General features: G+C 42.8%; 1 protein-coding gene across 1 annotated transcript; it reads right to left on the reverse strand.

Annotated features, from left to right (window-relative positions):
* Window positions 1–5,252: 5,252 nt before the first annotated feature.
* LOC148803525 (uncharacterized) lies at window positions 5,253–6,847 on the reverse strand. The gene is made up of 2 exons (XM_088902340.1): window positions 6,292–6,847; window positions 5,253–5,898 (listed from the first exon to the last, which is right to left on the reverse strand). Exons 1-2 carry the CDS (start codon window positions 6,845–6,847, stop codon window positions 5,519–5,521), a joined length of 936 nt encoding a protein of 311 aa, XP_088758466.1. The 3' UTR covers window positions 5,253–5,518.
* Window positions 6,848–20,781: the final 13,934 nt, after the last annotated feature.

Consider the following 20,781-nt stretch of genomic DNA (forward strand, 5'->3'; position numbering starts at 1 on the left):
GGACGCATCATGGGCATTTTGAATTCCTAGTTATGCCATTCGGCCTCTACAACGCCCCTTCCACATTCTAGGCCCTGATGAATGAAGTCTTCCACTCTCACCTCTGTAAATATGTACTGGTCTTCTTCGACGACATCTTGGTTTATAGCAAGACGTGGGTGGAACACATTCAACACCTGCGGGTCGCACTCGAGCTCCTAAAGCAGCACCGACTCTTCCTTAAACGATCCAAGTGTTCCTTTGGGGAACACCAAGTCCTTTACCTTGGACATGTAATCAGCGGGCAAGGTGTAACTGTGGATAGCTCCAAGATTCAGGCCATTAAGGACTGGCCCCGGCCACAGTCCGCCAAGGCCCTCCGTGGGTTCCTAGGGCTAATAGGGTACTACCGAAAGTTCGTATAGAATTACGGCCTGTTAGCAGCCCCGCTTACCAACCTACTCAAGAAAAATGCCTTCCACTGGGATAGCACAGCCGATGCAGCCTTTGTAGGCCTAAGGGAAGCCCTCTCTTCCACACTAGTCCTCTAGCTACCAAACTTTGATCTTGAGTTCACAGTCGAGTGTGATGCTTCCGGCACAGGCATAGGAGCCATCCTTCAACAGCAAGGGCATCCGATAGCCTTCTTCAGCCGCAAGCTAGCTGACCACCATCTCAAATTACCTGCCTATGAACGCGATCTCATTGGCCTAGCCAAGGCAGTACAACACTGGAGGCCGTACTTGTGGGGCAGACCCTTCGTCGTCAAAACAGACCACTATAGCCTCAAATACTTGTTGGAACAACGATTGACCACCTCCCCACAGCAACATTGGGTTAGCAAGCTTCTGGGGTTCGACTTCCGAGTGGACTATAAGGTAGGATCCCTGAACCGTGCAGCAGATGCCCTATCCCGACGAGAAGAAGATAGTATGCTCCTATGCGATCTCCCAACCACGAGCCACCCTGCTAGAAGACATTCGGAACACACTGCCACAATCATCAGAATGGAACAACCTAGTCCAACAAATACAGTCGGGGTCTACTTACCCAAACTGGTCTCTCCACGATGGGCTGGTATTTTACAAAAAGAAGATCTACCTACCCGCCGATTGCCCCCTCATCCCCTCCATCATCGCCAGCATACACCACTCGACACACGAGGGCATTCAAAAAATGCTGCATCGCATTCATGCTGACTTCCACTGGCAAGCTATGAGGGCCTCGGTACGAGACTTTATCCAGAACTGTGCAGTGTGCCAACAACAAAAAATGGGAAAATCTGCACCCTGCAGGCCTGCTCCAACCCCTCTCCCTCCCAACGCAGATCTGGGCCGATATTGCCATGGATTTCATCGAAGGGCTGCCCAAGGTTGGGGAGAAGTCAGTCCTGTTCGTGGTAGTGGACCAGTTCTCCAAATATGCTCACTTCCTCCCTTTATCCCATCCTTATACCGCAGTCTCGGTCGCCCATACCTTCTTCACCCACATTTTCCGCCTACATGGACTCCCCGAGTCCATCGTCAGTGACTGGGACCCGATCTTCACAAGCACATTCTGGAAGGAGCTCTTTAGATTACAAGGCACGGCCCTCGCCTTCTCAGCCCACCATCCACAGTCAGACGACCAAACAGAGGTGGTGAACTGGACAATTGAGATGTACCTTCGCTGCTTTGTGGGTGACCAGCCGCGGCGCTGGGTGGAGTACCTCCCATGGGCTGAATACTGCTACAATACATCCTATCACTCCTCCCTTGGAATGACTCCCTTTAGAGTTGTGTACGGTTGAGATCCTCCACGCCTTCTGTCCTACGAGCCGGGCTCAATGCGATTGGAAGAAGTGGACCGCAGCCTCTAAGCTCACGATGCCCTCCTGGCCGAAGTCTCCTTGCGCTTACAGCAGGCGCAGGCACGTATGAAACACGCCTACGATCAGCACCACTACGATCAGCACCACTGCCTTGGTTCGAAGTCACCTTCGAACCAGGGCAGTACGTTTGGCTGAAACTCCGATCATACAGGCAGTTGTCCCTCAGGCGTCGGGGGCCCCCTAAGCTGGCCCCCAAATTCTATGGGCCTTTCAAGATTCTAAGGAAGATAGGAAATGTAGCTTATCAACTCGAGCTCCCAGAGCACAGCAGAATCCACGACATCTTCCATGTATCCCTCTTAAAGCTTTATGTTGGCACTCCCCCCGACCATGTGCCTCCCTTACCCCCTTTGCAGGACGACAGACCTATCCTCCAGCCCCGTGCCCTCATCCGGTCCCGCATCCATCAAGGCACCTTCGAGGTTTTAGTCGAATGGGAGGGACTACCCCCAGTAGAGGCGACTTGGATTCCTTGGACCGACCTCCACAACGCTTATCCAGACCTCGAGCTTGAGGACAAGCTCGTAGTCCAGGAGGGGAGTGATGTTATGAGCACCCGCACCACACGGCAGCAGTTGAGGCAGCAGTGCACACACGATAGGCACCGCACGGCAACGGCACCACGCGCCGCGCGCAGCACCGCACGCACGCACCGCGCGCACGCACACTGGCTGCAGCAGTAGAGCGGGGCCCACATGACAGCTCATAGGGTGGGCCCACCCTTATCCGGACACGTCAAGAGAATGCGCCTTATCCCTTATCCCTTATCCCATTCTCCCTTATCTTATCCCCTATTCTTAGAAGGAATTGTAGTACCATTAAAAGTAAGTAGTCTAATTAGAAGTAGGAGTTTTGAGTCCGTTTAGGACTAGCCTAGCCGAATCCAACAAGGAACCCTCCTCTTGTAATCTCCTATTTAAGAAGACGCTATTATTGAATGAAGATATCGAATATTCAGTGAAGAAAGAGAGTAAAGGAGAGTTCGGTGATCTCTTGGACAAATCACCCCTGAGATAGTCAAAATAGGGCCTGTACGCAAGGCCAAGGGCAAGGAAAGATCTGAGGTTCCTGTGGTGGAGCGACTCGTGATGCGATCCTACACTCGGGCCCATAACATGCTGAGTTCGCGTTTGTGTGTGTGTGTGTGAGAGAGAGAGAGAGAGAATTCACCAACTGGTGCTTAGTTCGCGGTGAGATGCGATTTTGACAGTGAAAAGAGGAGTCAGTTCATGTCTGAGAGAGAGAGAGAGAGAGAGAGGACTCACTACCGCCGCCACCGGTGCCTGTGTTCATCGCGTCGTCGATGTCTAAAATTTGAAAGAGAAGAAGTGAGAAGAGGAACAAGAGAGAGAAAGAGAGAGAGAGAGAGAGAGAGAGAGAGAGAGAGAGAGAAGACTCACTGCTGGTCTACCGGAGTTGATGCGTCGGTGAATGTTCGCCGGTTCTATAGCTGCTTGAGAGTGTGAGGAGGATGTGACGAGAAGAGAGGTTTGACATTGGGCAAGTGGGCAGTTCGACTAATAGGAAATGTGGAAAGAGATGAATGAGAAGGGTTAGGATATTAGGGTTTTTGGGTTTAGTCTATAGGTCGGGCTAGGCTATTTTGGCAAATTCCGATACCGGCTCGAATTTATTGCGAGCCGGGCTTTTTAATCCAAGATCAAGCCCATGGGCTCATTTGTGTGTTCAAAGCCCATCTAGGGGCCAGGCCAGCCCGCTGAGCCACCCGGCCCATGAACAGGTCTACTTATAAGTGTTCTCAAGTAGAGGCTTAGCTTAATTTTATTAACAAATCCTGCTTGTGGTTTTTACAAAGCCCAACTAGGTTATATATGGGTTCAAATATGATATTGGAAAAACGTAATCAATGAACCGTTGTGATAAAAATAAGAGCCAATCAAGTGGTATTTATCAAAATTCATTGGGGGTGTTAATTGGAGCACTATTTATGGAGACTCCTATAAATACGTTGTGCCACTTGGAGTTCTATTTATAGAGACTCTTGGTAGGACATTGGGTTGTTTTACCCTTATTTTCCTTGTAAAGAATTAGGATATCTCCAACCTGAGGTGATATATTAATCCTTATTGTTGAGACTTTTTCTAAACTGGACCACATTAAATAATTATTTTAAAAGATGATGATAGTAATTGAAAAATGGTGCTTATATATTAGTCTATGAGTTAGTTTTCCATTGAGAGTGAGGTTATTCTTCATGAGATGTTATTTCTATATCAGTGGGGGCAATTGCCATGGGCTTGGTCGGGTTGGGTTGGTTTATTGGGGTTTTTCCAACCGATCCGACCTGGTCGGGTTACTTGAGGTGGAAACTGAAACCGACTCACTGATAGGCCAAACCGATTTGGTCGATTTGAGTCAGGTTGGGTCGGTTTTGGTTTTGCTCCTGTACAAAAGGACACCTAATTGAATTCTAATTGTAATTGCCTAATAGGTTGCCTATTTGGTGTAAAAGACTATAGAAAGTTAAAAACTATGATAGGTTGCCTATTCTAATTGTAATTGCCTAATGGGCCTTCTAGTTCTAGTAGAAGACTAGTTATAATTAAGTAGGAAACTACTCAAACTAGGAACTACCGAACTAGTAGAAGACTAGTTCGGTTCATGTCGGGTTGGTTTCGGTTTTTACACAAAAAAACCGAAATTGACCCGATATATCGATTTATATATTTGCCCAATCTAAAACTGACCGGTACTGATGAAAATCCGGCCGACTCGAGTTAAGTCAGTTCAAGTTAGTCGATTTGGTCAGACTGGGCATTCTTATGAACAGCCCTAATGTGGAGATCACTACAAGGATTTAAGTGGTAGGCATTACATGTTATACACATAAGGGATTTAAGAGGGTGGAGAAAAGGCAGGGTGCATGTGACATCCACTTTGCCTTGGTGGATATATGCTGTATGAAGTAGTGGTTCTAGTTATTTGTAAACTTGGCACTTCATTATTAGTAAGAGAAGTGATTGTAGTTACAAAAAAAAAGAAAGTTCATTTGAATCAAGCAAATATGCTTTATTTGCTTTAATAATAGTTATTGGGTCATTGGTGGATGTATGCTTTAAGAAATAGTTATTGGGTCATATGAGATAAGTATTTGTACTGAAGAATAGCCAATCCATGCTACGATTCAATAATTTTAATAATTAGGACCCCTAAATTTACCCTAGATGGAGACCAAGGTGACCACTTAAATTTTATTAATTAACCATTATCATAACGTAGAAAGATAGAAATAAATATGAGAGCACATAGCCCGCCTTGCCTCAACCATCTCATCTCAGCCCCAAAAATCATAAAAAGAAAAACAATACATCATAAACAAACTAAAACAAATGAGAACAAGAGGAAGTTATACACGTACTTTAGACAGGACCATGGACAGAGCTTGAGGATACCTTTTGCCCATTTTCCACATATATCAAGCAAATATGCTTGTCAATTTTATTTTATAAAATATTTCGTCAACACAATACAAAAGCCTAAAAATAGGCAAAGACATCAGAAATCAACGCGGATGTTGTGGCATCCATAGTTATTACATGTAAGAAGAGAAAAACTAGCCAAAAGTCTAAAGATGAAGAGAGATAGAGATTACAGACTAATATGAGATATGGTAGCTAGTTAATTAGCAAGGAAGCTCAACAAGAGAGATTAGATCTTTATTTCACGTCCAACACTATAGCCTGACCCATAGCCAGAGCCCGAGCCTGAACCGCTACCATAACCACTTCCACTTCCAGATCCACGTCCATATCCTCCACCTCCACCACCTCCATTTCCATAACCACCACCTACAGCAACTCCAGATCCATACCCAAAGCCATTTCCTCTTCCACTTCCGGAGCCGTAACCAGAACCACTACCTGACCCGGATCCATATCCAGAGCCACCTCCACCTCCTCCACCCCTACCACTTCCACTGGCAGCTCTCCCGGCACCATACCCACTCCCACTCCCACTCCCAGAACCATAACCCGAACCGTACCCGGAGCCACTACCTAACCCAGATCCATATCCAGACCCACCTCCACCTCCTCCACCCCTACCACTTCCATACCCACTTCCACTTGCAACTCTCCCAGTAGCATATCCATTCCCACTCCCAGAACCATAACCAGAGCCATAGCCAGAGCCACTACCTGACCCGGATGCATATCCAGAACCACCTCCACCTCCTCCACCCCTACCACTTCCATAGCCACTTCCACTTGCAAATCTCCCGACACCGTATCCATTCCCGCTCCCAGAGCCATAGCCAGAGCCGCTACCTGACCCAGATCCATATCCAGAGCCACCTCCACCTCCTCCACCCCCACCACTTCCATAGCCACTTCCACTTGCAAATCTCCCGACACCATATCCATTCCCGCTTCCAGAACCATAACCAGATCCATAACCGGAACCGCTACCTAACCCAGATCCACCTCCACCTCCACCACCCCCACCGCTTCCATAGCCACTTCCACTTGCAACTCTTCCGACACCATATCCACTCCCACTCCCAGAACCATAACCACTACCACTTCCAGATCCATGCCCAGAGCCTCCACCTCCACCACCTCCGCCACCTCCGCCTCCACTTCCATAACCACTACCTGTAGCTACTCCTGTTCCATACCCAGAACCACTTCCACTCCCATAACCAGAACCACTACCCGATCCAGATCCATATCCAGACCCACCACCACTTCCACTTCCACTTCCACTTCCACCTCCACCTCCACCTCCTCCACCACCACCACCACCACCACCACCATTTCCATATCCTACCCCTTGTGCCCCAGCCCCACCATAGCCCGAGCCAGCTCCAGAACCATAACCAGAACCATAGCCAGAGCCATTCCCCGAGCCACTGCCCCCACCTCCACCACCTCCACCACCCCCTCCTCCCCCGCCACTACCATAGAACCTGGTAGCGGAGGAGAGGCCAACGCTGAGTAAAACGATGAATGCAAGAGCCACCGCTTTGGAACTGGCCATCTTGTACGTATTTACATACAAGTGACTCAACAATCCAAATCAAAGACAAGTTGACACCTAATGATCCGAGGATATTGTGATTGGGATGCCAGAAACGTTGTAACGAGAGCTATTTATAAGCAGCCTTTGGCAAGGATATCACAAGATTGTCCGATTGTTTATTACTTTTTTGTTGCAGTGCCAGCTCCTATGCGTGCATTATGGATAATTTCTATCCCTTGGCTTTGTTTTTCTCTCGACTACAAATTAAACTACGAAGTCAATCAAACTTCCTCACTAAAAAAACAGAGAAAGAATTCAAGTCAAATTTCTGTGTCACCACGAGATTCGCCGCTTCCCTCGTACACATTGCACGCATACCGATCGATTCACCAACTTATATACCATATTAAAATGGAATAGTCCGAAAGATTTCTTCCATGTAATTAATCAGTTTTCCGTTCTTACTGCTTACTACAAATCGATTGTATATATTCAGCTATTCGAATTTAATACAGAGGCGAGAGGCGAGAGGAGGACCTTTATTTGTAGTGGTGGAGTGGACTGCCCACGGTTTTGCTCCTTTCTTTACATACATGCCTGCCCCACTGCCCACATCTCCAACCCGTGGACTGTGATTTCTGGCGCAGTGTTGCCCGTTGCCATGCACGCAACATAGCTTAAATTCTGCTGTGTTCTCTTGCTTGTGTGGAACCCCTGAAACCGTTTGGCTCTACTCCCAGCTCGGTCGGTCTTCTTGCTTCCTTGTTTCTTGAAATGGCTTGCACATCTGATCATTGACCCACTCCATTCCCTCACCGACATCTTTTACTCAAGTTAAGTTAGTATAAAATCATAAAATATATGTTCACAGACATCCATTAGAGATGAAGATTGGTTACAACTCGGCTTGTTCTCTCTATAGATTTGGCTTGCACCACTGAGTCTTAAATCTCAATTACTTGACATGTAATCAACTCCGTACAGTTGTAAGCCAGAAGTTTCTGATTCAACCTTCTAAATAAATCATTTTATATTTGCATTTCCTTAAAACCGAACTCGACTTGCCTCGAAATTTTCTACAAGGTATTTAATGTGGAGAACAAGTAGTCAGTCGATCGACGAGCAGGTAATGTCAAAGTTTATTGTAAGAACTAAGAAGCATATAGAGAAATGTATGAATTTTAGCACTTTTTATTGTAGTTGGGTTGATATAAAACAAGAGGGAAACATAAATTTGAGGAATTTTTTCTTTTTTTTTTTATTGAATTTCAGAAAAGGAAGTTTATTCCATCAACTTTATATATATTTGGTTGTGTTTGATACGATTGCCACTTTGGTTGTAACGTTTTAGGTTGGTCCATATTATTAAATTTTATGAGAATATATTTTTTCTACCACAAATGCTTTGTGTTATTATTTTAACATTGGGTATCATTGCTGTTTTTTCATGAAATAATATTGAATTTGGTGTTTCTACCAATGTTTTAAAAACTAATTCAGAACTGGAATCGCTTTGGCCACCGACTTCCCGGTCAGCGGTTCGACTATCTGGTCTGAACGGATGATGGCCCATCACAATTAAAAAAAGTTATTGAAACAAAAAAGTGGTCAAAAACCATTCATTGGGTTGATGGTACGCTCAACTCTCAAGTCAATGGGTCACTGACCAAATCAATATTTTTTGACATAAGACCGGGTTTGGGGTAAAACAGAAACAATTGCTTGGACGATTTCCAAGCCGAATGGCCTAACCATTCAGGTCAACGGCAGGTCAAAAACCGTGGTTTCTATTATAAATGCCAACACCTAATCCAATGACTATGTATATTTTTAGTGAAAATTGTTATCTAATGTGATGTAATAAGACAATTTCTCAAAAACTTATATATATTGACTAACACAAAATGTTGTAAGTACAACTGCCAATGGTATCAAACACAACCTTAGTTTCTATCAAACAAAAATAGCCTAAATGTCAATCATTAAAGTCTGAAAAAGTAAATAAAAAAAGATTAAGTCGTATATTTCTTTTGATTGCAAACGCCATAACAAGTCATATTCTGTAAAAGGCGAGTGAGGAATCATTTAATGAAATAACTCATCTTTCTCATTGACAATTTTTTTATATTTAATTTTGACCATATTTTTCCTTTATTTCACCCATTAATAGTTTCTGAATTAAAAGACAAATCATTTAATGAAATAATTCATCTTTCTCATGGACAAATTTTTTATATTTAATTTTAACCCTATTTTCCCTTTATTTCACCCATTAATAGTTTCTGAATCAAAAGAAATTTTTGAATGGCTAATATTATGATAATAGGGCAGATTGAATTGAGTTGAATGGGATTATGTATGCCCCATTCACTTGTGTAAATATATATACAGTTGATGAGTATTACAACTGTCCGTGTTTGTTACAAATAAATAGGGAACAAGAACAAAGGCCTTGTTCACTTTTCGGTAAACACTTACCGGGTAAGTGCACTTACCCATGTTCTTTTATTTCACAGGTAAATAAAATAATGACCATTTGTCATAAAATATCCATTATCAAAAGGGACATTTTTATCCCATTCAAGTAATAACAATTTTCTCTCAAATGAGAAAGTTAATTTGCCCACCTAGGAGATTGGTATTAGGAAAATATATTTTCCCTGATCCCTACATAAATCTAAAAAAAGAACATGGGTTTCTTGGTCAATGGAATTTTGAGATTCATTAACCAACTTTCCCTCCTCTCAAAATCCCAAAAACAAATGCCCCATAGTATGGATTAAGTATAACTCTCTCCATTTAGATTTGTTATGTGAGTGTTAGAGTTGGAGTAGGGATCTTCAACTTGGTGTCACTCTTTGATGTAACATCATGTGCCTCAACTGTCTGAATAGGTCCCTCAAATTAAATGTTCTTGGGAAAATGTTTAATTTACCATAGATAGAAAGGAACCGAGGGCAACGAAAGGGCTTGGTGTGCAAGTCATCAGTTAGTTGATTGGTAGAAGAGATGTAGGAGACTTGGAGAGCCTTCTAAGTATACCTATATTGAAAAAAATGAAAATCTATTTCCATGTATTTGGAGTGTTGATGAAAGACCAGGTTCATTGAGAGATAGGTTGTTCCAACGTTATCACACCAAATAGTACAAGCATGTGTGAGAGGAAAACATTGAGCTCTATGAAAACAAGAACTGTAGAGAAATAAAAGCTATTATTCTTCTCACTCATATCATTGATAGAGGAAGAAAACAAGTATATATAGGTACTTCGAGTAGAGTTCAAATACAATTATGAGCAGTGATGGATCTATGTCGAAGTCACTGTGCGAAATTGCCCCCACTGATATTTGAGAAAAGTTTTATATAATTATTGATGAGGGCGGATTTGGCCCTCCAATGATATTGTGACACATGGCACCTCAGAACAACTAGGTGACACACGCAACCACTTTGGCAACAACTTGCCTTAGCCAAGTTGGTGGTGTCCCACCTGGCGGCCTGGCACAGGCGCGGCCTTGTCACGGGGCTAATCGACGAGGCCCCGTGCAGCGCTCGATGGAGTCGAGAAAGCCAAGAAATGCAAGCAACAACACATGAAAGGAAACAAGAAGGCACACAAATTAGACAAAAGGCAACTTGTATTGCATTAATAAGTGGTAAGCACAAGTACACAGTACAATGTCGAGGGGATCTCGTGCTTAACCTTTACATGCTTATGAGCTCACTCGACTACCTACCTCCACTCAAAGAGTATGTTAAGCTTTTGGGGAAGTGACAGAATGATACATCAAAATACTGAATATTCATACTACTATTTACATAATTGCCATGGCATACCCCCCTTTACAAAAAGAGTACAAGGACTTAACCCAAGACACTTAAATGGCATGTTGATGGTGATGATGGTGGCTGATCTGTCACAGTCTCCCCCACTCAATTCAATCTTTGTCCTCAAAGATTCTTCCCCAGGTACTCGTCGAGCTTCATTGCGAATGGAAGGAGGTCTTCTGCAAGCTCCCAGGTGACTTCTTCTACAGGTCCCTTCCACTTCACCAGGTACTCCCATTCTGATGTTTGGGAGGATTGGGACAACCTATGGTTGAGGATGGAGTCGAGGGATCGGTTCTTGGGTGGTTGGTAGGATGGATGTGGGCATTGGCTTTGGTTTCGGAAGGTATCTTCGCTGTCGGCATGGTAGGGTTTAAGTTGGCTTACATGAAAGACAGGGTGTACTTTTAGCCAAGGAGGTAGTTTGAGTCTGTAGGCTGATGCTCCTACTTTGGCTAGGATTTCACAGGGTCCCTCATATTTTCTCACAAGCTCGGGGTGTACTCTTCGAAAGAACCTAAGGCAATGGGTATGGAGTTTTACTAAGGCCAGGTCACCTACTTGGAAGTTCTCGGATCGTCTACCCAAATCGGCCCATTTCTTCATTCTTTTGGAGTCTTTCTATAGTGAGGCTCGTGTGATGTCAAGACATTCTTTCCATTCCTTGATGAAAGTGAAGGCTTGAGGGCCTCTCCCTTGATGGTCTTGACGATGCTGTGCGGACATCTTGGTAGTTGGCCGGTGATGACTTCAAAAGGACTTTGATTGGTGGAGGAGCTCTTCTGTGTGTTGACAGAGAACTATGCAATGTCTAGCAATCGAACCCAATTCTTCTGTGTAGCTGATACAAAATGGCGGAGGTACTCTTCAAGGGGGGAGTTCATTCTCTCTGTCTGCCCATCAAACTTTGGATGGTTGCTATTGGAGAAGTTCAAGTTTGAACCAAGAAGCTTGAATAGCTTTGTCTAGAAAGCACTAATAAATTGGGGATCCCGATCACTAACAATGTTCTATGGGACTCCCCAATATTTCACAACGTGCTTGAAGAAAAGGTATGTCGTGTCTTCAGCTGAAAGGTGCTTTGGTGCTGGGATGAAAGTGGAATACTTGGAAAATCTATCAACAACAACAATAATGGATGCATAGTCTCCCACCTTAGGATGACCGCTGATGAAGTCCATGTAAATACTCTCCCAAGGTTGTGAGAGTGTTGGAAGAGGTTGTAGGAGTCCAAGTGGCTTGGCACGCTCAGGCTTGTCTTGCTGGCAAATCAGGCATGCTCTTGTGTATTCTCGAACATCTTCCTCCATATGAGGCCAATAGTAGGCATGTTGTAGAAGTGCCAAGGTACTTTGCATACTATAATCTTTTAACTAAAGGGTCATCTATCAAAACACAACTTATGTATTTATTAAAACTTATTTCTATGATTTACATTTTATTAAATCACCCACTATAGTTTGCAATTGATTTATTTAATCGATGTTTTGTTAAATGGAAGTTGAAAATGACGGTTTTAATCCTAATGTCCGTTAGAACAGATTTGATCAAAAGAAAATGATATTGGAAATGTTGTTCTTGTCCATAGTAAAAAGTAGGCAATAATTCCATTTGGTTAACTTTGTTCTCTGTTTGAAGGAAGATACACATTAATTTGCAGATGAACCTGGATGCTATTGTTCTCAATTCTTCTTCATTCTATTGAAACTTGAAACCAAACATTCCTTAGTAGATATGAAAATCAAACATCGTTTATTTCTAAAAGTTTGATGTGAAGTGTTAGAGATGTTTTTGGAATAAAAACTATAAATTCACGCCTTTTAATATTTTTCTTTTTCAAAAAAATGCCATTTAATATTTTCCATTGGGTTGAGATGGTCACATAACTATTCTTAGACAGCAATACAAATGGTTTTTAAGAGAAGGTCAATTAAGTAAATCAATTGCAAACTATAGGAGGTGAAACTATTAGGAGTCCGCGTTCTGTGCACCCGTGGGTTCATTGGATGCATGAACCCACCAATCACAATCGATCACATCGTCCAAGGCAAATATTCATAAGTTAACAGACCTTTGACCATTAACATGGAATAACCAGTTTGACCGGATACAAAAAGACAAAATATAAATTAAAAACACCCACTTCACCGGCGACTATACCACAGCAGACGGTGACTCAAACCAGCAGCCATCGACGACGAGAGCTTTGGCAGTATGTTTTCTGGCCTCCTCTTCCTCTTATTCTTCTTCTCTTTTTCTTCTTATCCTCCTCCTCCTCATCATCATCATCATCATCATCATTATCATCATTATCATCATCATCATCATCATCATCATCATCATCATCTTCTTCTTCTTCTTCTTCTGTGGTATGGTCAACACAGGCGAACAGGTTCTTTGATTGCATGGGGGAACACCAACAACAGCTTCATCGTTATCGACCCGATTGATATCTTGCAGAGGATCCTACCAGCATACTTCAAGCACAGCTTCTCGCAAAGGATCCTACCAGTTCCATTACCATCTATGGGCCTTATCCAAAATACATATAACCCATCGTCTTCATCGTCGAATACATGATCATGGATAAATAGAACAGTACCATTTTTAGGTCAGACGTCTCTAACTACACCAGAGCCTTTCACTCCCTTCACTACTACTTCTGCTTTTGGCTTCCAACATTTGGGCATATCTCTATATTAATGAACCATAATAAGGCTTCATTTGGCATTCCTTATTTCAAGGACTTATCTCATTTTTTATTTTAAAAACTAAGTGTTCATAGGGGCATTTTAACTACAGAAGGAGATAAGTCTTTAAAATAAGGAATGCTAAATGAAGCCTAAATGTGACATAGAAGAATAATTTTAATAAACATAGAAATAAAAAATTATAAAAAATTTTGAGAACAATTTATATGCTATCTTCACCACAAAACTGCCACGTGCAAAACACATATACAAATATTAGTAATGTAAAATTGTAAATAACCTTAACCCAATTGACATAATTAAATTGAGTAAACTTTAAATTACCTAATTTACCTTATTTAACATAATTAACTAAACGGAGTATTATTGAAAGGGGAAGAGGGGGTAGGGATAGAAAAGTCTTGATCTAAGGAGCTCCATATCCCCATGTACTTAGGAAGGGCAGAGATGGTAGAGAGAGAGGACTTGGTGGTGCTGTTTAATGGGGTTTATTGGTGCAGGCCTATGCCTGTTTAAGGGGGTTTATGGTTTCTTTCGTTTTCATTCTTCAGTGGCTCTTGTTGTAGCCTTTGCGAAAACATCCCATGACATTTGGGGTAAATTATGTGATTTACTTAATTACTTACTTGAATCAAGTTATTTCAATTAAAATTTTTCTTTAATTAAATTAACTTCATTAATTACTTTAATTTACTTCTATGTTTGGTTTAAAGGAAAAAGTAGGGAAAGGAAGGGAAAGATAGGAAAACCTTTACAAACCTTATATGGGTTTCTCTACCTTTCTTTTTCTTTCCCTACTTTTTCCTTCAAACCAAATAAAACCTTAATTGATTTAATTTCCTTAGTTTATGTGATTTACATGTGTCAAACATTAACTCTAGTTCTACACTTATTTCATGCAATTTATGTTTCTTCTATGTAAGTGTTTTTTCTTTGTTAGGTCTTATATGTTAGTGTTTATTTTCATTGTTATTGTACACCATGTGTTTTATATAGTTTTAAACCACTTTCGTATTTTATATTTCATTTTTTATTTGCAAATATCGTGTTTGCTTTAATACTTTATGTTATATTTACTTGCCAATCTAGATAATACAAACTTATGTACTAATAACATGTAATTAATAATATTTAAATCATGTTAATTAAATTCAATTAATTAACTTAATTACTATAACTAAATGTTTGAACACAATTTTAGTTGTTTAAACTGAAGCAATTAATATAATTTTATTCTTGCTTAGTTTATTGGAATTAACTTATTAATTAGCAAGGATGAATTAATTAAAACACACCTAATTAAGTTTTGATTCATGCAAGAACCTCTCCTTCAGCTTTCAAATAAATGTGCAAATACACCTCTTTTGTTTAATTTCTTGAAATATAGATGTTAAAATTACGATAATTTAGCTTCATTAACTTATTTAACCTAATTTATTTAATTATGATAATTTATTTAGTCATCTGAATTCACTTAATTAGCTTAGGCTTCATTTGGTTCGCAAGAATAGGGGTTTGGAATTGGTATCGGAATGGGTTATTCCAATTCCAACTGTTTGGTTGGGTGAAATCAGAATCCCATTCCCATTTTTGCTGGAATGACATTCCCCGTTTGAAGGAATAGCCATCCCTATCCCTCCCTTGAGAATAAAATCTCATTCATGCTGATTTTAATTTCCATTCCCATTCCTGTCTGAACCAAACAGATTATGGGAATGGACAATTCCAATTCTGATTCCAATTGGGAAACAGACGAACCCTTAGTTTTAATATATTTAATTAGTTAATATGCTTAGGCCCTATTTGATGATTAAGTACTTGTTAAACAAGTATTTCTTAGAAAATACATATTTTAACAATCACTTAAAGTTGTCTGGTAACCCACTTTCCAAATCATTTATTATGTTTTTAATTACTTATTGGAGTGTAGATATTTGGTAAGCTACTTTCCCCATAAGTGCTTATATTGATTTAAATGACAATTTTAACCCTCACTTCACTCATACATATATACAATGCTTTTCACATGATATATTATACATTTTAACCGTGAGAGTCCATGTGGACCCATAGGTGAATTGCTATGTGGACCCAATAATAATAAAAAAAATAATAATAATAATAATAAATAATACTAAATATTAAATAATAATTATAAATTATCCTAATAAATAATAATAATAATAATGATAATAATAAAAATAATAAATAATAATTATAAATAAATCCTAATAAAAAATAGGGAAAAATACGGAAACACACGATGCAGAATTCTGAATTCCAGCCCCCCCTACAACTAGCCCTCTCCCCCCTATATACCACATCCTGTCCGTGAATTTAGCATCAATTCATGGTCAGGATGCATTCCCCCTCTCCATCTCATAATTCTCCAGTTCTCATCGTACCTATTCACCTGAAATTTTGTAAATCAGATCGTAATCCAAAAAGAGATGAATTGAAGGAATAGATTATGAATTCGCATCATCTCCAATACGGAGAGATCAAAACTTATTTATTATACCTTTGTTCTTGGTGCCATGGCAACGTTTTTTAGGGTTTTTCTGGATGAATACAGACGAGAAATTCTAGGTCTCAAAGCTAGCAGACTATTCTCGAATTTCTGCAAATATGCAGCTGGAGTAGCTGCTGTTAATCCCGCCATCGAAGGAGAAAAAACGCAGCACAACAGCGACAGAGATTTTATATTTTTTTCCGCTCAATCTACTCGGTTATTTGTCTCAAGGTAAGAGACGACTAACAGTAGCTTCAATCTGAAACCCAGATCTCCCAACCTGCAACGATGGGCTTAAAAAATAGGGAAAATGACACTTAAACAATGCAGCTGGAGCAGCTGCTGTTATTCCCTCCATCGAAGGAGAAAAAACGCAGGATAACAGCGACAGAGATTTTCTATTTTTCTCCGCTCAATCTACTCTGTTATTTGTCTCAAGGTAAGAGACGATCAACATTTGCTTCAATCTGAAACCCAGATCTCCTAACCTGCAACGATGGGCTTAAAAAATAGGGAAAATGGCGCTTAAACAATGCAGCTGGAGCAGCTGCTGTTAATCCCGCCATTGAAGGAGAAAAAATGCAGCACAACAGCGACAGAGATTTTCTAATTTTCTCCGCTCAATCTACTCTGTTATTTGTCTCAATAAGTGACGATCAACAGTAGCATCAATATGAAACCCAGATCTCCCAACCTACAACGATGGGCTTAAAAAATATGGAAAATGGCGCTTAAACAACGTAAAAAAAATACCCATTAGAAGTATACTAAATATTTAAAAAAGCCAATTTGAAGTCACTTTTTTAAAGAAGTACTTATTTAAAGAAAATACTTTTTTCCCACTTTTTTACCAAACACACAAAATCACTTAATAACCACTTAATGTGTGGTCCCAGCTCTTAAAAGAAATACTTGTTAAAAAAAGTATTTATAAGTAGATCTGTTCATGGGCCGGGCCGGGCTTTTACTCTTCATAAACATGATTTTGTTAGGCCCGAGCCCGAGCCCAGCCCGACCAACGGGCCTATAACATGGGCCTGAGCCCAACCCTAATAAAAAGCCCGACCTAACAGAAGAAAGAACTCACCGCCGATGACTGTGTTCGCCGGTGCTGTGTTATGAGCACCCGCACCACACGGCAGCAGTTGAGGTAGCAGCGCGCACACAATAGGCACCGCACGGCAGCGGCACCACACACAGCACCGCGCGGCGACAGCACCATGAGCCGCGCGCACGCGCATTGGCAGCAACAGTAGAGCGAGGCCCACACGACAGCTCATAGGGTGGGCCCACCCTTATCCAGACACGTCAAGAGAACGCGCCTTATCCCTTATCCCTTATCCCTTATCCCATTCTCCCTTATCTTATCCCTTATTCTTAGAAGGAATTGTAGTACCATTAAAAGTAAATAGTCTAATTAGAAGTAGGAGTTTTGAGTCCGTTTAGGACTAGCCTAGCAGAATCCAATAAGGAACCCTCCTCTTGTAATCTCCTATTTAAGGAGACGCTATTATTGAATGAAGATATCGAATATTCAGTGAAGAAAGAGAGTAAAGGAGAGTTCGGTGATCTCTTGGAGAAATCACCCCTGAGATAGTCAAAATAGGGCCTGTACGCAAGGCCAAGGGCAAGGAAAGATCTGAGGTTCCTGTGGTGGAGCGACCCGTGACGCGATCCTACACTCGGGCCCATAACATCTTGGTATCAGAGCCAACCGTCATGGGGGAACAGGAGCCGCTGTCTTTCAGAGTCCATGAACTGGAGCATAGGCTCGCAGAAACCAGTATGGAGGTCCGAGAGGTCAAAGATGACGTTCGGGAGCTGCGTCGCCAGTTAGAAGCGTTCCTCTCCAACAAAGAAAAGAACTCGGAGGGACTAGCCTCTACCAGCAGTCACCGCACGGACGGGACAGAATCAACCAACGAACATCAAGCCACAGCACCGATGACTGCAGTTGTCCCCAAGTACAGCCGGCTTGAGTTTCCATCTTACGACAGCACCAGAGACCCATTAGGTTGGCTGTACCGCTGCGAGCAGTTCTTCCGCAACCAGTGCACGGATGACAGAGACAAGGTCAGCCTGGCAGCCTTCCACCTTACAGAAGAGGCACAACTCTGGTTCTACCGCATGGAGCAAGAAGAACCCGGGCTCAGCTGGGAGCAGTTCAGGTCCTATTGCCTCCTCAGGTTTGGACCCCCAATGACGAGCAACCCGTTGGGTGAGCTAATCAATCTCAAGCAAATGGGAACCGTGGCTGAATATCAACGCCAGTTCCAAACCTTGCTTGCCAGAGCGGCCACGGTTAGACCAGATCAGCATGGACATGTTCACAGCAGGGCTGATAGAACCCTTAAGGGTAGACGTAGAGATGCAGCACCCCCCAAATTTGGTCACGGCAATGAACCTCGCCCGCGCCTTTGAACGAAAGATGCAGCTTACTCAAGGACCCTTCAGCATTAGACGGCCAGCCACGACTTGGGCACCATCAAGGCCAGTGGGAGTGTCTACCCCTGCGCCCAACAGGGAGCAGAGGACCCACACCGGTAACCCCTCCAGACCAGTATCACAGACAGGGAGCAGCAGGGTGTCACCCCCCATCCGGCGTCTGTCCCGAGCCGAGATGGTAGAACGGTGCGTGAAGGGGCAATGCTTCAATTGCGATGATCAATACTTCACAGGGCATAGATGCAAGAAACTATTCTGCCTTCTAGTAGACGAGACTGAAGAGGATGAGGAAGAGCCGTCACCAACTGAACCTGAGATCTCACTTCACGCAATCACAGGGATCAGAACCTCCCAGACGATGCAACTAAGGGCACTAGTGACGGGGAAACCCGTGCGCATTCTGGTAGACTTCGGAAGCACCCACAATTTCATCAGCAATCAGGCGGCCCGCAAGTTAGAGTTGCCCATGGAAGTCAGGCCACAACTACTGGTAGCCATGGCGAATGGGGAAAGAGTCCACAACCCCGGTATCTGCAAGAACACCAGAATTCAGGTTGAAAAAGAATCCTTCCGAACAGATTTATTTGTACTGTCCTTGGACGAATTTGACATCGTCCTACGCGTCAAATGGCTGATCACTTTAGGCCCAATCCTTTGGGACTTCGCTGCCCTAACCATGACCTTCCACTTAGATGGCAAACCGGTTACTTGGTAGGGAACCCAGACAAGGACCAAGACACAACTGCATGCACTCCAGGGGGAGAATTCGCGCACAATGGATGTGGAGAGACTTCTCACCGATTAGATGGCGTGGTGATGGTGTGCTGATGGTGATGATGGTGGCTGATCCATCACAGCCTGGCACAGGCGCGACCTGGCGGCCTGGCCCTAGCGCGAGCTGGCAGCCTGGCACAGGCGCGACCTGGCCCTGGCACAAGCTGACAGCCTAGCACAGGCACGAGCTGGTAGCCTGGCACAGGCGCGAGCTAGCAGCTTGGCACAGGCGCTACCTGGCCCTAGCGCGAGCTGGCAACCTGGCATAGGTGCCTACCTGGCGACTTGCGAGACGTGCTCACCGACAAATTCGGCATGCATATCCTAACTCTCCCACGATCCTTCGAAGTTGGTCCACGTGCCGAATGATTCAGAGGGTGGTCAACATGCATGGCGGTTACCTCTAGGAATCTTGAACCACTTAGACGACCTCGCAGAAATCTCGGATGTGATGCGTGAAGCCCATGCCAAACAATGCCTATATAAAGGCACCAACCCCAATGGCAAAAGGCAAGCGAGCAAGTAAGCAAGTAGGCATATCCTAGCTCTCATACTTTATGATTCTTTAGCTCGCGGTCTACTATGAGTACCGAGTTAAGCATCAGAGCGACCTTGTCGGGTTAGCCACCCCGGGTCCTCTGACATTTGGTTCCTTGTGGGTCTCTAAAGAGCAAGGAAGCTCGTCAATCTAGCTCGTCACCAGGCAGCTCGACACCATGCAGCTCGCCACTAGGTAGCTCGCCACTAGGTAGCTTGACACTAGGCAGCTCGCCACCAGGCAGCTCGGCACTAGGCAACTCACCACCAGATAGCTCACCAGCAAGCAGCTCATCCAGGTAGTTCGCCACCAGGCAGTTCACCAGGGAGCTCACCACCAGGCAGTTCGCCACTAGGTAGCTCACCACCAGACAACTCGCCACTAGGGAGCTCCACTTCAGCCTCTGAGTCATAGGCCACTTGGGAGCATACGTCACTGATGAGGTACTTAGCCAAAAAGTTTGATACATCACTGAAAAATCGATACTCCACCAAAAATCGATTCATCAATTATTAAAATGATGAAGAAATTTAATTTGTTTTTTCAATTGCTCCTACTCAAATAAAATAATAGGGGGTCAAATAAAATTTGGCTTCTTAAATATATAGTCATTTTTTAGAGGTGAATAGGTGGTAAGAATAAAGAAAAAATATACAAAAATGATACCTATATCTCTATTCCATATTGACCAAGTTATGAGGTTTGGGATTTAGGGTTTTAACTTTTAAGTTTCTTCTGTAATTTTTTTTTTCATTTCACATCCCTGGACAAGTCAATCTCACCTCTCTACTTCATCTCCTTAAACCTATAGATGATAATTTTCCTCATCCCCATTGGATATCCATCCTTTCCACTTGAATACCCTGCCCCACGGATCAAAGGTTCTAGATCTGCCACTGGTGTTTACAAGACCCAATAGTCTTGTACTTAGTTATTTTAGTAGTGATAGAACCGTATTAGACTCAGGCAATTTAGACTCAGACTCCATGTTGAAGTTGAGCTTGATCCCTGCTTTCATGGCCATATGGGAACTCGCATTTACATGCCCCCTCAAGCTCATTGTGGTGGAGTAAACGTTGAGCTTGGAATGAAGAGTATAGTGCAATGAGGGATGTAAGAGAATAGTGCCACTGTTACATTCTAT

This window comes from Nelumbo nucifera, chromosome 1 (genome assembly GCF_055504915.1).
Source record: "Nelumbo nucifera cultivar China Antique chromosome 1, China Antique-T2T, whole genome shotgun sequence".
NCBI lineage: Eukaryota > Viridiplantae > Streptophyta > Magnoliopsida > Proteales > Nelumbonaceae > Nelumbo > Nelumbo nucifera.

What these genes read in the sequence shown, in the direction of transcription:
- LOC148803525 (XM_088902340.1), bottom strand. Translation starts at nt 6,847, where the DNA reads ATGGCCAGTTCCAAAGCGGTGGCTCTTGCATTCATCGTTTTACTCAGC. An exon ending in TGGGGGTGGTGGAGGTGGAG is followed by an intron (nt 5,899 to 6,291) that starts GTGGATCTGGGT and finishes GGGGTGGAGGAG; the next exon opens with GTGGAGGTGGGTCTGGATAT.